Source organism: Salmo trutta, chromosome 13 (assembly GCF_901001165.1).
Source record: "Salmo trutta chromosome 13, fSalTru1.1, whole genome shotgun sequence".
In the NCBI taxonomy this organism is placed as follows: domain Eukaryota; kingdom Metazoa; phylum Chordata; class Actinopteri; order Salmoniformes; family Salmonidae; genus Salmo; species Salmo trutta.
The window spans coordinates 14867276-14883877 of NC_042969.1; the positions used below are offsets into that span (position 1 = coordinate 14867276).

The 16602-nt window shown below is 44.6% G+C and overlaps 1 protein-coding gene across 2 annotated transcripts in view; it reads left to right on the forward strand.

Annotated features, from left to right (window-relative positions):
- LOC115205278 (proto-oncogene DBL) overlaps positions 1-16602 on the forward strand; it is a 39312-nt gene that overhangs the window by 15403 nt on the left and 7307 nt on the right. For both annotated transcript variants that reach the window (XM_029771073.1, XM_029771074.1), the window contains exons 2-21: positions 3239-3307; positions 3564-3678; positions 4134-4224; positions 5726-5845; positions 5946-6062; positions 6267-6416; positions 6567-6682; positions 6775-6889; positions 7061-7180; positions 7436-7627; positions 7911-8102; positions 8449-8620; positions 13259-13338; positions 13598-13683; positions 13784-13850; positions 13937-14052; positions 15427-15496; positions 15651-15743; positions 15908-16000; positions 16416-16544. In XM_029771073.1, coding sequence (XP_029626933.1) covers positions 3239-3307; positions 3564-3678; positions 4134-4224; positions 5726-5845; positions 5946-6062; positions 6267-6416; positions 6567-6682; positions 6775-6889; positions 7061-7180; positions 7436-7627; positions 7911-8102; positions 8449-8620; positions 13259-13338; positions 13598-13683; positions 13784-13850; positions 13937-14052; positions 15427-15496; positions 15651-15743; positions 15908-16000; positions 16416-16544 — 2303 coding nt within the window. The remainder of the gene's footprint in view (positions 1-3238; positions 3308-3563; positions 3679-4133; positions 4225-5725; positions 5846-5945; positions 6063-6266; positions 6417-6566; positions 6683-6774; positions 6890-7060; positions 7181-7435; positions 7628-7910; positions 8103-8448; positions 8621-13258; positions 13339-13597; positions 13684-13783; positions 13851-13936; positions 14053-15426; positions 15497-15650; positions 15744-15907; positions 16001-16415; positions 16545-16602) is intronic.

The window sequence follows — 16602 nt, forward strand, 5'->3', positions numbered from 1 at the left end:
GCCCAGCCCATGTCTCTGTAAGTGTGAATGGCCCAGCCCGGCCTGGCTTGGCCAAGCCCATGTTTCTGTGTGTGTCAGTAACACTCATGAAATATTGACAAGAGATCAGAAGAACTCATTACCACTACCCACGCTGACTCCCTGCCTGACACGGTTACCCCCGACGACAACGTGGAAAAGGACACCGTCACTCACAGGATGACTGGTATTTCACCCAGTAGATATGGGAGTTTATCAAGATTGGGTTTGTTTTCGAATTCTTTGTGGGTCTGTGTAATCTGAGGGAAATATGTGTCTCTAATGTGGTCATACATTTGGCAGGAGGTTAGGAAGTGCAGCTCAGATTCCACCTCATTTTGTGGGTACTGTGCACATAGCCTGCCTTCTCTTGAGAGGTCTGCCTACAGCAGCCTTTCTCAATAGCAAGGCTATGCTCAATGAGTCTGTACATAGTCAAAGCTTTCCTAAAGTTTGGGTCAGTCACAGGGATCAGGTTTTCTGCCACTGTGTACTCTCTGTTTAGGGCCAAATAGCATTCTAGTTTGCTTCGTTTTTTTTGTTAATTCTTTCCAATCTGTCAAGTAATTATCTTTTTGTTTTCTCAGGATTTTGTCGGGTCTAATTGTGCTTCTGTTCTGGGGCCCTGTGGGGTCTTTGTGAACAGCTTGCTTAGGGGACTCTTCTCCAGGTTCATCTCTCTGTGGGTTATGGCTTTGTTATGGAAGGTTTGGGAATCGCTTCATTTCAGGTGGTTGTGGAATTTAACGGCTCTTTTCTGGATTTTGATAATTAGCGGGTATCGGTCTTATTCTGCTCTGCATGCATTATTTGGTGTTTTATGTTGTCCACAGAGGATATTGTTCCAGAATTCTCCATGCAGAGTTTCAATTTGGTGTTTGTCCCATTTCGTGATTTCCTGGTTGGTGAACGGACCCCAGACATCACAACCATGAAGAGCAATGGGTTATATAACTGATTCAAGTATTTTTTGCCAGATCCTAATTGGTATGTTGAATTTCATGTTCCTTTTGATGGCATAGAAGACCCTTCTTGGCTTGTCTCTCAAATCATTCACAGCTTTGTGGAAGTTACCTGTGGTCCTGATGTTTAGGCCAAGGTATGTATATTTTTTGTGTGCTCTAGGGCAACGGTGAATGATTGGCAACTGGATTTTTTTTTTAACACCATTATTTTTGTCTTACTGATATTTACTCTCAGGGCCCAGGTCTGGCAGAATCTGTACAGAAGATCTAGGTGCTGCTGTAGGCCCTCCTTGGTTGGGGACAGAAGCACCAGATCATCAGTAGACATTTGACTTCAGATTCTAGTAGGGTGAGGCCGGGTGCTGCGGACTGTTCTCGTGTCCTCGCCATTTCGCCAACTACCGTTCAAAAGTTTGGGGTCACTTAGAAATGTCCTTGTTTTTGAAAGAAAAGCACATTTTTTGTCCATTAAAATAACATCAAACTGATCAGAAATACAGTGCAGACATTTTTGATGTTGTCAATAACTATTGTAGCTGGAAACGCCAGATTTTTTATGGAATATCTACATAGGCGTACAGAGGCCCATTATCAGCAACCATCACTCCTGTGTTCCAATGGCACGTTGTGTTAGCTAATCCAAGTTTATCATTTTAAAAGGCTAATTGATCATTAGAAAACCCTTTTGCAATTATGTTAACACCGCTGAAAACTGTTGTTCTGATTAAAGAAGCAATAAATTAGCTTTTCTTTCAAAAACAAGGACATTTCTAAGTGACCCCAAACTTTTGAACGGTAGTGTATGTTGAAGAGGGTGGGGCCTAAGATGCATCCTTGTCTCACCCCACGGCCCTGTGGAAACAGATGTGTTTTCCGCCACTTTTAACTGCACACTTGATGTTTGTGTACATGGATTTTATAATGTCATATGTTTTTCCCCCAACACCACTTTCCATCAATTTGTATAGCAGACCCTCATGCCAAATTGAGTAGAAAGCCTTTTTGAAATCAACAAAGCATTAGAAGACTTTTCCTTTGTTTTGACTTGTTTGTTTGTCAGTTAGGGTATGAAGGGTGAATACGTGGTCTTTTCAATGCATCTCTCGCTCTCTCTCTCGCTCTGTCTCTCTCGCTCTCTCTCTCTCTCTAGCTCTCTTCACTGCATCTCTCTCTCTTGTCATATTTAATGATAATGTACATTATTCATAAGGGATGGTTCGTTGATGGGAATCAAGTGGTCTGTTGATCGGTTGCATAAACTTGTCAACAGCAGAGAATTGTATATGACTATAAATTACTTTTAACATGTCTACTTTAGGGTTATGTAATGCTTGTTACTCGAGGTTGTCACGGATCCCTCCGGAACTTTCATTACGCACACCTGTACCCTGTTCCCACTGATGAGTACTTGTATAAGTGTGCCCTTCGGGGTTCCATTGGGCTGTCGATTATTGTTCCGATGTCCGTTGGTCGTGTGACTACCTGTGCTGTGTTGTTTTGGATTTCGTGCCGCTTGTATTGCGCAGATGATTCCGGGTCTCATCCCGTGTCGTATCATTGTGCGCGTGTGTTATTTATTCGAGATAGTCCTCAATCTTTTGTTTGGGTTTCAACCCTGTGTTTTGTATAGTGTTTGTTTGGTCTTCGTCCCCGTGCCTTTACACGGCACGTCGTAATTTGTGTACAATAAAAAAAACTATTATCCATTCCTGCGTCTGTCTCCCGATCCTTCATGCCAACGTGACCGAGGTGAACTCAGTCTTCACTGTGGCTTCACTCATACCACTATTTGATTGTATATGTACAGTATATTACGGGCAGTGTTTTAGTCCTGTCAACTGTGTTGAATGTGGAATGTTATGAGAGCAGAGAGTAATGCTGCATGCCACCACACCGGGCCGGACACAGTATATGACTCCATGCTGCCTCTCCCCTGGTGACAGGAGAAGGGCGTGGAGAGGTATAATGACGGCCTCCTGCTGTGCTAGCCTGGATGTCACAGTGGAAAGATGGGGTCCAGACCCGCCTCCGAATGATTGACTGACTTGAAGCAGACAGCTGAGAGTCTGATACCTTCCTTATCACTAATGTTGATGTTGTTTTACATATGACCACTGGGTGGCAGTAAATCCCTCTGCTAAATCATCATCCTTATGGAAGATAACCATGGGCTGACACTTTCGAAGAGGCCTCTGACCCCATTGTTCTAATATCTCCCTCTTTCTATCGCTCTCTCCTTCTCCTCCTTCCCACAGAGGTGTCAGTCCCTATGAGTATGAAGGAGGTGGACGGCTACATTGAGAAGCAGGTGGCCTACCTATCAGGTGGGAGGTCTTTACTCAGGAATGTCTATTTGGGTTCATAACCTCTGACCTGTATTAACATTGGTTGTGTAGATTCAGGCGGTGTCTACAACCTGTACAAGTAGTAGTGACATGTAGAAACTAACACTGACATAGTTGTTCTCAGTTAATCCAACATTTATAGACTATTAAAATGAGGGGTCAGCAAAGAACATCATATAATTGTTTAGTACACTGTTGAGTGTGATAGTTCATATGAAACTATTTTTCTTCCCAGGTGGGCGTGGTGAGGACTCCAGCGTGATTATCACCCTCCCAGAATACTCTGCTTTCAGCGACATTCCAGAGGAGTCTTTAGCCAAAGTCTTAACATACCTCACCCTCATACCTCGGTGGGTGAACCAACATAATACACTACCTCCTACTATTAATCTCTCTAGCCCTCTCTCTCACCTCATTACCTTTTCTGCAATGCAGTGTGTGCCTGCTTTAGTCCAGAGTTAGTATTCTTTGCAGATATGGCACTAGATGCTCTCTGTCCCTCATCTATTTTGATGTCCTCTGTGCCAGCTCAGAGCAGGTATATCCTAGGGAGGAGGGATCGTATCATTGGACGTGGACCAAAAGGGGAGTTTGAGTTCAGGTCAACAGAGTCGATGAACATCCCTGTAAACAGATCTAATGTATTCACTCTGCAGGCTTTCTTTCTGCACCAAAAAATATCATTTGTCTTTGGCTGCAGTTAGCTGTCAAATCAATTTAGCATGTTATATTTGACTAGTAAAAGTATACATTTGTTCAGTGAAAAGTACATGTGTTCAAATACTTTTATTGTTTGTGTTTGCAGAGCACGACAACCAGGTGTAAAATTCATCATCATTTTAGACAGAAGACTGGATACTTGGACCTCAATCAAAACAGCACTTGCCAGAATTGCGGTGAGCGACTTATAGTCTTGAACATATGATTTGCTGCTGTGGCAAAAAAACTAAAATCCAGTTCAGAATTTCAGCACTAGACAGACCGGACGTCAGGGTGGGGAGCTGTCCATGGTGCTGAATTGCCCAGCGCTCAGTTCCTGCTGTTTTGTGATGGTCTCGTCTCTCGGTCTTTAGTTTATTAAAATACTTAGTCGTGACTATATCTGTCAAATACTTCAGTTGCTTTGTCACTGTTTATTATTGCTCATGCATAGTTTTCAAAGAAAATGTTCTGTACTCACTGTATGAAACTTGAATACCGTGGCAAGGGAATTAAGATGCACTAGCCAGCACTCAGTTACGTGGATATTACCTGATGATGCTATATTTCGGCGCACGATGAGAGGAAGAGATTGCAGGCAGCGCTGCCACCCTCATCGTCGCAGCAGCGTTGATGCTGCGGCTGTGGTCCCGCAGCCAAGTAAAGGGAACCAGTAGCCGACATTGGCACCGATTTGTAAGCTTCGTGACGGCGAGATTTAGAGTGACAGCATGATTGTATAAATGGCTGTAAACACAATGGCTGTGAGTTACCAGCGCCGAGGATTGCCCAGGATACGGAGGAGCCCGGTAACGCGCTTTTTAAATAGTTTGATTTATTGATAAAAGAGTTGTGGTCAAGTTTGGGTGGGCAGGGTGAATGCGGCATCGCTCACTGGCTGCAGCTTAAGCATAGCACTGCGGTGCAGAGCCTGATTTTAGCCTAGTCATGCAATTTATGCAGCAAGACAGAGAACGATGGCTATACAAACCCGACAGCAATATTTAGCATGTCGAGCTAAGGGCAATGTCCATGTTTGAAATAGCCTGAAGCTAGATTTAGATGGCGACGTCAAATTAATATCAGAGCTCCTTATGGAATAATCAACATTTCCCACTGTATTATGTCGATGTCCTATGCATATTTAAGTTTTAACAGCTGGCATCTTGAATTATACCAAACCCATATGTTAGTAAGGCTAGACCTGCATCACTACAGTCGTGATAAAAATGGGTGTGAGAATTCTTTTTCAAATTGAGCTAATAAGATTGTCATCCTTAATGCTTTACTTGTGATGCCTGATCCTGAATATCGCTCTGAAGTTCAATCAAAGCCTCATCCCTAAATAGAATTCAGCCTACCTACTTTCTCTTCTTGGTTAGTGAAGCCATTTTCTATTGACTACAACTTCAAAACACCTGTGATAGGCAGGATAGGTCCAGCTTTCCTCCTTTAATTGACAGTGGGTCAGACAAAGACTGAGAGGCTTTGTCTGCCTGAGCCTGATTGCTTGTTAGTGCGGTCAATATGTCCATTCTGGGTGAACAGATGACGGCTATGCATCCAGAAGTCGCTTCCTTTCATAGTGAACAGACTGGCCTGGTTTTGGGTAAAAGGCATGGTCCAGGGTTTGTCAAAGCTCTGGATCAGGGCTCACTGTCCATCAGTGACAGTGTCCCTCTTCCTCCCTGTTTCCAGGCCTCCTTCCCTGGGAACCTCCACCTGGTGCTGGTGCTGAGACCCACCAGCTTCTTCCAGCGCACCGTCACAGACCTGGGCTTCCGCTTCAGCCAGGAGGACTTCATGCTCAAGATGCCAGTAAGGCAGATCATTTACCAAATCCAACACTTCACCACACATGTACATAGTACTAAACACAGTCAATAATGTGTCCATTATTATATCTCTCCTCTATTAGGTGGTGATGCTGAGCTCTGTGACAGACCTACTGAGATACATTGATGAGAATCAATTGACCTCAGAGTTTGGTGGAACCCTGGATTACTGCCACAGTGACTGGATCGTCCTGAGAACAGTACATACATACTTTAAACTTACATACCATCAACCCTGCAGCGACTCAGAACCCCAGCATAAATATTACAACATGTCTGATGTGGCGAGACACATTCAAACTTGGCCTGTATGTCTGCACCGTTCTGAGTGATGACGTCAGAGTATAAATGTAGAAACTCTGTGACGACGTCCCTGTGTTGTGTGCTCTCTGGCTCCCCTCCAGGCCATAGAGAGCTTTGCGGTGACAGTTAAGGACATAGCTCAGATGCTGCAGGCGTTTGGCACAGAGCTGGCAGAGCCAGAGCTGCCAGATGAGGGCACCGCCATCGTACACCTCCTCTCAATCCACACTGACAAGTACAGGAAACTAAAGGTATAACTGCAGCACTCCGTTTCACACACCTTTTACGCTAGGCTCCATGATAATGTGTGACAGTTTCGTATCAGCGGCAGACTAACTGAAATCTAGTCTACATTGACCCACTGATGTTTTATAGCCATTTTTCTTGTCTGTCTTGTACAGGAGGCGATATGGTCTGTATCAAAGGAGGGTCGTCACCTGCTGGCTAGCCTGGAGGCCTCTGGGAGAGAGGAGGATTCACTATGGGATATCAGGCTGGACTGGGAGACTGTGCAGAGGTATATAACCTCAGAGGGATAATCATACTACTGTCTACCTAAATGTTATAGAGTGGCCCATCTATTAAAACCTCTCTCTCGCTGGTCTTCAGGCTACTAGCCCAGCTGAGGGACATGGAGTCAGCCTTTGACGGCTTCTTTGAGAAGCATCATCTGAAGCTCCAACAGTACCTCCAGCTGCTCAGATACGAACACAGCTTCCAGGAGGTGAGACTGACCGTTTACGTCATGGATGGATTGTTGATTAATTGGCCTATGCCGAGAGGCAACTCTTGAACGAAACCCATAGGGTGTACAGTTCACTTGGATATTGGGTGAGGTGTTTTGAAGTTGGGAGGTTCATATGGGTGGAACTAATGTCTCTCCTCTTGCGGTCAGATGGAGTTGTCTCTGGAGCGTCTGGCGACCCAGGAGAGGGAGGTGTCGTTGTCAGGGGAGACGCTGACTCAGACAGAACAGACACTCAGGGACCTGGACAGCCTGGAGGCTCACGCACAGGTCAGTATTTAGTAGGACACACTCCATCATCAGATCAATGGACCAGGACTACACCTAATGTATACTTAAGCCTCAGGACCTGACTTACAAATGGTGGTTGGCAGAGATTGTCTTCTCTGGGTCTCACGTGCTTTTGGTAACGGCATTGGTTGTGGAGCTAGGCTTGAATTGTATTTGCCATGGTGATGCTGTATTTGTGTAGACCTCCTGCATGTTATTGTATGTAACTGACTGTGGTGTCCTGGGTGTTGCTAGGAGGAGATGGCCCGTGCCCAGACCATCATCCTCCACGGTCACCAGCTGGCAGCCTGTCACCACTACGCCATGGCCCTGATTGTGCAGCGCTGCAACGAGCTACGTCACCGCTGTGACACGCTCAGTAAGGCTCTGAGGGCCAAACACACACACCTGTCCCAGGCCCACCAGCTGCTGCTACGCTTGGATCAGGTAAAGGACACACACATACACACATTTATTTACACTAATACACACACTATCACACACACAAACACAAACAAGCGTTTCGCTACTCCCGCAAAACCTTCTGCTAAACACATCTGTGACAAATAACATTTGATTTGAGTATTAAGCTGTTGATCTGTGTAGATGAAGTGCTGGCACAAAACCAAGCCCTAAAATATTTTTGGTTACCTTTATTCTCTCTCAAGTGCTAAACTATATCCGATTATGACTGGTCAGTGTGCATGACATTGTCTCGTCCCCACCATAGGCCCAGAGTTGGTGTGACGACGGGGCCTACTTGTTGGCCCAGCAGCTGGTGGAAAAGTTCCAGTCTAAGGAGGGGGCCCAGGCTGCTCTGAAGGACATAGACAGATTCCTGGAGGGGGCTCCGTCTCTCCTCGGCTCAGGACCTGACCTCCTGGCCGTGGAGTTTGAGTCTGTCCTCACCCCAGAGATACAGGTTAAACACCAACCAGTGTCTCTCATTCACAAACAGCTCTATGGTTTAAAGAGAAAATCCCTCTGTAATGCTTCTCATGAACCATCTGTGTATAATCCGTCATAAGGCTTTCTATACACATAATACACTACATAACTATAAAAGCCTATTAAGCGAACACTGTTTCGCTAACACTGTTTCGCTAACGCTGTTTCGCGCTGACACTGTTTCGCGCTGACACTGTTTCGCGCTGACACTGTTTCGCGCTGACACTGTTTCGCGCTGACACTGTTTCGCTTACACACTGCAGGTTCTGGCTCCATATAAATCCTCTAAGCCCCCCCCCTTCTTTCTTCATCCTCCTCAGGTCCAGATAGAGAAGACATTTGAGAAGCACACAGCGGTGCAGGAGATGATCCACAACAGACAGGTCTGTCTGAGGAAGCTGGCTGATAAACACGTCCGTCCCATTCAACTGGTGGCCCCCCGGCCGGAGAACCCACCCCGCTCCAAGTCCCCACTATTCTCCCCCAAGCATGGTAAGAGGAGGTAGTGGACACACACGCACTTGATGGTTGAGGAGATTTGTCACAGTAGATTAAACAGCATCAGACTGTATTTTTATTTTATTTATTTATTTCACCTTTATTTAACCAGGTAGGATAGTTGAGAACAAGTTCTCATTTACAATTGCGACCTGGCCAAGATAAAGCAACGCAGTTCGACAACATACAACAACACAGAGTTACACATGGAGTAAAACAAACATACAGTCAATAATACAGTAGAAAAATAAGTCTATATACAATGTGAGCAAATGAGGTGAGATAAGGGAGGTAAAGGCAAAAAAGGCCATGGTGGCAAAGTAAATACAATATAGCAAGTAAAACACTGGAATGGTAGATTTGTAGTAGAAGAAAGTGCAAAGTAGAAATAAATGATGGGGTGCAAAGGAGCAAAATAAATAAATACAGTAGGGGAAGAGGTAGTTGTTTGGGCTAAATTATAGATGGGCTATGTACAGGTGCAGTGGTCTGTGAGCTGCTCTGACAGCTGGTGCTTAAAGCTAGTGAGGGAGATAAGTGTTTCCAGAGATTGTTGTAGTTCGTTCCAGTCATTGGCAGCAGAGAACTGGAAGGAGAGACGGCCAAAGGAGGAATTGGCTTTGGGGGTGACCAGAGAGATATACCTGCTGGAGCGCGTGCTACAGGTGGGTGCTGCTATGGTGACCAGTGAGCTGAGATAAGGGGGACTTTACCTAGCAGGGTCTTGTAGATGACCTGGAGCCAGTGGGTTTGGCGACGATTATGAAGCGAAGGCCAGCCAACAAGAGCGTACAGGTTGCAGTGGTGGGTAGTATATCAAATCAAATAAAATCAAATCAAATTTATTTATATAGCCCTTCGTACATCAGCTGAAATCTCAAAGTGCTGTACAGAAACCCAGCCTAAAACCCCAAACAGCAAGCAATGCATGTGAAAGAAGCACGGTGGCTGGGAAAAACTCCCTAGGAAAAACTCCTGAGAAAGGCCAAAAACCTAGGAAGAAACCTAGAGAGGAACCAGGCTATGAGGGGTGGCCAGTCCTCTTCTGGCTGTGCCGGGTGGATATTATAACAGAACATGGTCAAGATGTTAAAATGTTCGTAAATGACCAGCATGGTCAAATAATAATAATCATAGTAATTGTCGAGGGTGCAACAAGCACGTCCTGTGAACAGGTCAGGGTTCCGTAGCCGCAGGCAGAACAGTTGAAACTGGAGCAGCAGCATGGCCAGGTGGACTGGGGACAGCAAGGAGTCATCATGCCAGGTAGTCCTGAGGCATGGTCCTAGGGCTCAGGTCCTCCGAGAGAAAGAAAGAAAGAGAGAAAGAGAGAATTAGAGAGAGCATATTTACATTCACACAGGACACCGGATAAGACAAGAGAATACTCCAGATGTAACAGACTGACCCTAGCCCCCCGACACATAAACTACTGCAGCATAAATACTGGAGGCTGAGACAGGAGGGATCAGAAGACACTGTGGCCCCATCCGATGATACCCCCGGACAGGGCCAAACAGGCAGGATATAACCCCACCCACTTTGCCAAAGCACAGCCCCCACACCACTAGAGGGATATCTACAACCACCAACTTACCGTCCGAAGACAAGGCCGAGTATAGCCCACAAAGATGTCCGCCACGGCACAACCCAAGGGGGGGGCGCCAACCCAGACAGGAAGACCACGTCAGTGGCTCAACCTACTCAAGTGACGCACCCCTCCCATGGACGGCATGGAAGAACACCAGTAAGTCAGTGACTCAGCCCCTGTAAAAGGGTTAGAGGCAGAGAATCCCAGTGGGAAGAGGGGAACCGACAAGGCAGAGACAGCAAGGGCGGTTCGTTGCTCCAGCCTTTCCGTTCACCTTCACACTCCTGGGCCAGACTATACTTAATCATAGGACCTACTGAAGAGATAAGTCTTCAGTAAAGACTTAAAGGTTGAGACTGAGTCTGCGTCTCTCACATGGGTAGGCAGACCATTCCATAAAAATGGAGCTCTATAGGAGAAAGCCCTACCTCCAGCCGTTTGCTTAGAAATTCTAGGGACAATTAGGAGGCCTGCGTCTTGTGACCGTAGCGTACGTGTAGGTATGTACGGCAGGACCAAATCGGAAAGATAGGTAGGAGCAAGCCCATGTAATGCTTTGTAGGTTAGCAGTAAAACCTTGAAATCAGCCCTTGCCTTAACAGGAAGCCAGTGTAGGGAGGCTAGCACTGGAGTAATATGATCAAATTTTTTGGTTCTAGTCAGGATTCTAGCAGCCGTATTTAGCACTAACTGAAGTTTGTTTAGTGCTTTATCCGGGTAGCCGGAAAGTAGAGCATTGCAGTAGTCGAGCCTAGAAGTAACAAAAGCATGGATTAATTTTTCTGCGTCATTTTTGGACAGAAAGTTTCTAATTTTTGCAATGTTACGTAGATGGAAAAAAGCTGTCCTTGAAGCAGTCTTGATATGTTCTTCAAAAGAGAGATCAGGGTCCAGAGTAACGCCGAGGTCCTTCACAGTTTTATTTGAGACGACTGTACAACCATCCAGATTAATTGTCAGATTCAACAGAAGATCTCTTTGTTTCTTGGGACCTAGGACAAGCATCTCTGTTTTGTCCGAGTTTAAAAGTAGAAAATTTGCAGCCATCCACTTCCTTATGTCTGAAACACAGGCTTCTAGCGAGGGCAATTTTGGGGCTTCACCATGTTTCATTGAAATGTACAGCTGTGTGTCGTCCGCATAGCAGTGAAATTTAACATTATGTTTTCGAATGACATCCCCAAGAGGTAAAATATATAGTGAAAACAATAGTGGTCCTAGAACGGAACCTTGAGGATATATGGGGCTTTGGTGACAAAACGGATGGCACTGTGATAGACTGCATCCAGTTTGTTGAGTAGGGTATTGGAGGCTATTTTGTAAATGACATCACCGAAGTCGAGGATCGGTAGGATGGTCAGTTTTGCTGTATTACTGATTGCTTCTGGCTAGAGAGGTTTACATGTTTCATCATCCAGCTGTCCTCAGCCCAGGGCTTCACACACGTCCCTCCAGCCCTGCAGTGAAGTATTCAAAGCAGCCAACTACAGGATCCAGTAATGAGGAAGCCCACAGTGTTTGTGCTCAACCTGAGTTAAATATTGACCTGTTTTGGCCCAGCAGTATAATCAGTCCTTAGGGGATACTGGGGCAGCAGCTAGCCTAGTGGTTAGAGCGTTGCGCCAGTAAGCGAAAGGTTGCTAGATCGAATCACCGAGTTGACAAGGTAAAAATCTGTTGTTCTGCCTCTGAACAAGGCAGTTAACTCACTGTTCCTAGGCCATCATTGCAAATAAGAATTTGTTCTTAACTGACTTGCCTAGTTAAATAAAAAAGTAAATAGTGTTAGTGAGGATGGGACAACCAAGTCCCACAGGACCTATCAAACCTACTGTACATTGTCATATCGTCGCAAGCAACGGCTCTTTGTAGTGACGGCTCTATTGGGTAATGTAGTGTTAGGTAGTGTCAGCTGCTGTACCATCATGGCTTCATCAAAGCACATATAGAGACATATACTATACTCATTATTATTATTATTATTATTATTATTATTATTATTATTAACATGTTATCCAGACAGGTCTTGGGTTTTTATCATCATTATTAATGTTATCCAGACAGGTCTTGTGTTTTATCGTCATTATTAACATGTTATCCAGACAGGTCTTGTGTTTTATCAGCATTATTAACATGTTATCCAGACAGGTCTTGTGTTTTATCAGCATTATTAACATGTTATCCAGACAGGTCTTGTTTTATCATTATTAATGTTATCCAGACAGGTCTTGTGTTTTATCAGCATTATTAACATGTTATCCAGGCAGGTCTTGTGTTTTATCGTCATTATTAACATGTTATCCAGACAGGTCTTGTGTTTTATCAGCATTATTAACATGTTATCCAGACAGGTCTTGTGTTTTATCAGCATTATTAACATGTTATCCAGACAGGTCTTGTGTTTTATTGTCATTATTAACATGTTATCCAGACAGGTCTTGTGTTTTATCGTCATTATTAACATGTTATCCAGACAGGTCTTGTGTTTTATCGTCATTATTAACATGTTATCCAGACAGGTCTTGTGTTTTATCGTCATTATTAACATGTTATCCAGACAGGTCTTGTGTTTTATCAGCATTATTAACATGTTATCCAGACAGGTCTTGTGTTTTATCAGCATTATTAACATGTTATCCAGACAGGTCTTGTGTTTTATCAGCATTATTAACATGTTATCCAGACAGGTCTTGTGTTTTATCAGCATTATTAATGTTATCCAGACAGGTCTTGTGTTTTATCAGCATTATTAACATGTTATCCAGACAGGTCTTGTGTTTTATCAGCATTATTAACATGTTATCCAGGCAGGTCTTGCGTTTTATCAGCATTATTAACATGTTATCCAGACAGGTCTTGGGTTTTATCAGCATTATTAACATGTTATCCAGACAGGTCTTGGGATTTATCATCATTATTAACATGTTATCCAGACAGGTCTTGTGTTTTATCAGCATTATTAACATGTTATCCAGACAGGTCTTGTGTTTTATCGAAACGTACATCATTATCATCTTGACCTGAGAGGTAATCTTTTGCAGGGGTCGACGGTTTGAAGTTCTCCTTCGATCTGTCACTTCCTGGGAAGAGGACGTCACGGAAAAGCCCCGGCTCCAGAAAGGTGAGATGGAGGAAAGGATGACGTAAACGTGGAGAAATGAAAGAAAGTGAATAACCACAGTGGAGAAAGAACTTTGAATGCTGTCGCAGTTCACACACCTCACTATGAATGTCACCGTGGCAACAGTACAGCTGTGATGTTTACATTAAAGTTAGTAATCATTCGGTAGTCGTAAAGGCTCGAGGTGGATTTCCTTCTTTAATCTGTGTTATCTGAGGATGTTAATCCTGGTTGTCTCTGTGTGACCTGTCTGTCTCAGATCGAGGTGATGCATGACTACCAGGAGAATAGGAGCTCCCTGCTCTCCAGCCTGGAGGGAGAGGACAGCCCAGACCTTCTCAAACGGTCTGTCTACTCATCCTCTGTATAATCCCTCTGTAGTCTTCCTGATTCCTTATGTTCAGACATAATACTAATGAGGCCCTCTGGCCCTGTGTCTCCACAGTCATGTGATGAGGGAGCTAATCGAGACGGAGAGAGTCTATGTGGAGGAGCTGCTGTCAGTGCTGCTGGTGAGAAGATGCACAGCACCCTTTCACCATTTCTGGATTACTAGAGAGAGAGTTCTCTATACTGATGTATGTGTATATGCTCGTAGGGATACAGGGGAGAGATGGAGAACCCAGGCCTTTCAGGGCTCCTGCCCCCCATCCTTCAAAGTAAGAAAGACATCCTTTTTGGAAACATGCCTGAGATCTACAACTTCCACAGCAGGCAAGGACACACACACCGTACACACACACACACACAAACAAACCGTATACATCCTGTGGTTTAGAGGAAGGATCCGCACTGTCATTAACCTGTGAGCAGTCATTAATGTTGTTTTCCATAAGCATTTGGAGCCTCAATGAACTGTGAGATTGAACCAATCATTGCATCCACATAGCCTCTATGATCTAATGCTTCATCTTAAAAACAACCAAAAAAGGTGTATTTCTCTCAAATGTTGTGCACAAATTGGTTTATATACCTGTTAGTGAGCATTTCTCCTTTGCCAAGATAATCTATCCACCTGACAGGTGTGGCATATCAAAAGGCTGATTAAACAGCATGATCATTACACAGGTGCAGTTTTGTCGCACAACACAATGCCACAGATTTCTCACATTTTGAGGGAGCGTGCAATTGGCATGCTGACTGCAGGTGTTGCCAGAGAATTTTATGTTAATTTCTCTACCATAAGCCGCCACCAACATCGTTTTAGAGAATTTGGCAGTCCGTCCAACCTGCCTTACAACTGTGGACCACGTGACAATGAACACAATTGCATTTTATCAATGGCAATTGAAACGCACAGAAATACCGTGATGGAATTCTGAGGCCCATTGTGAGGTCCATTTCTCTTAAAGTATCTGTGACCAACAGATGCGAATCTGTATTCCCAGTCATGTTAAATCCATAGATTAGGGCCTAGTTTATTTATATTGACTGATTTCCTGATATGAACTGTAACTCAGTAAAATCTTTGAAATTGTTGCATGTTGTGTTTATTTTTGTTCAGTATACTAGCCAGTTTCCTCTATCCAGCTGTGTGAGTTAGTTCAAATGTTTATTAGTGGCTCTGTCTGTATCACAGGAGGTTGGTGGCACCTTAATTGGGGAGGATGGGCTAGTGGTAATAACGGGAGTAGAATCAGTGGAATGGTATAGTACATCAGACATATGGTTTCCATGAGTTTGATGCCATTCCATTAGCTCCGTTACGGCCATTATTATTGTGAGCAGCCTTCTGTGATCTGCATTTTCTATCTCCTGCCTGCTGGGCCTGCTCCCCTGCTGGGCTGAATGGCTTAATTGAATGACTGCATGAGGCCCGAAGCCAATTAGAGCGCCTCTAACTGGTGTTAAATGTGAGTTGCTCAAACAAGCATTTGATTATGCCAATGAGAGAGGAAACTGGCAGACACAGGGGGCTCAGTGGCACGGCTGTGTGGGTGACCCCAGTCATTAACTATGGAGGAGGGCAGGATAGGGGCCTACTGTGAGGCTGACTGTGTGGTGATGGTTGCTGCTGTGTGTGGTTAGGGTATGACCTATTGACTTGACCTGTCTGTGACCTTTGACCTCTGACTCTTGCTTCGACAGGGTGTTCCTGCAGGACCTGGAGGGCTGCCTGGAGACCCCAGAGGGAGTAGGGGCCTGCTTTCTGGAGCGGGTGAGGAAAGTCTATAGTGTGTGTGTGTGTGTGTGTGTGTGTGTGTGTGTGTACATGTCTGTGGTTGTTTCTGAACAATGTCTTTACCTACAGAATGTGTGTGTTTGTCTTGCATGGATGGTGTGTCATTGGAAATGTGTGTGTGTATTTCCAGAAGGAGAATTTCCAGGTGTATGAGTGTTACTGTCAGAATAAGTCTCGCTCAGAGTCCTTATGGAGGCAGTTCTCAGACTGTGCCTTTTTCCAGGTGAAGAAATGTTTCTGTCTGTCAGCCCACTACTGCTCTCTATTGATAGCGATATTCTTTTTTTTAATGATACAAAATCACATATCATTTTAAATAGATTCACTGTTGTGGTAAAGCAGTATTAAAGCCTTCCCAATCTTGTCCCTCCTCGACATATTCCACAGGAGTGTCAGAAGAAGCTGGAGCACAAACTGGGCCTGGATTCTTACCTGCTGAAACCAGTACAACGCCTTACCAAGTACCAGCTACTACTGAAGGTATGACACACACACCTCTACACAGCACACCATGCCACTATTGCAGCGTCTATACTAGATAAAACTATGCGGAACCTTTATCATAATTCAATGTCCCCAAATCCTGTAAATGGCAACAGCAGTCTTACATAACCTAGCTCTACAGTGGGACATTCATTTCAATGAATTGAATGCATGACATTAGGGATTACAGATTAAATGACAGAGAAATCCCATCTGGTTAATGGGGACTGCTACCAGTTTTCTTTGCTGTGTTAGTCCCTGTTAAACGACAAAATAAGGAAAATCTTACGCGCAACACATCTATTATTTTATAGTACAGCTGGAGAATTTGGGATTTCAACTTTGATCAGATATTGATGTGTACCAGACATTGATTGGTGTGTGTGTGTGTGTGCGTGTGTGCGTGCTTTAGGAGCTACTGAAGTACAGTCCAGGAGGCTGTGAGGGGACCTCGGAGCTACAGGGAGCGCTAGCAGCCATGCTGGACCTCCTCAAGTCAGTCAATGACTCCATGCATCAGATCGCCATCACAGGCTACCAGGTGGGGCCTCCTGGTGCTTCAGCCCTGTGCTGCTGACACTGTACAGCAAAGTGGTTTG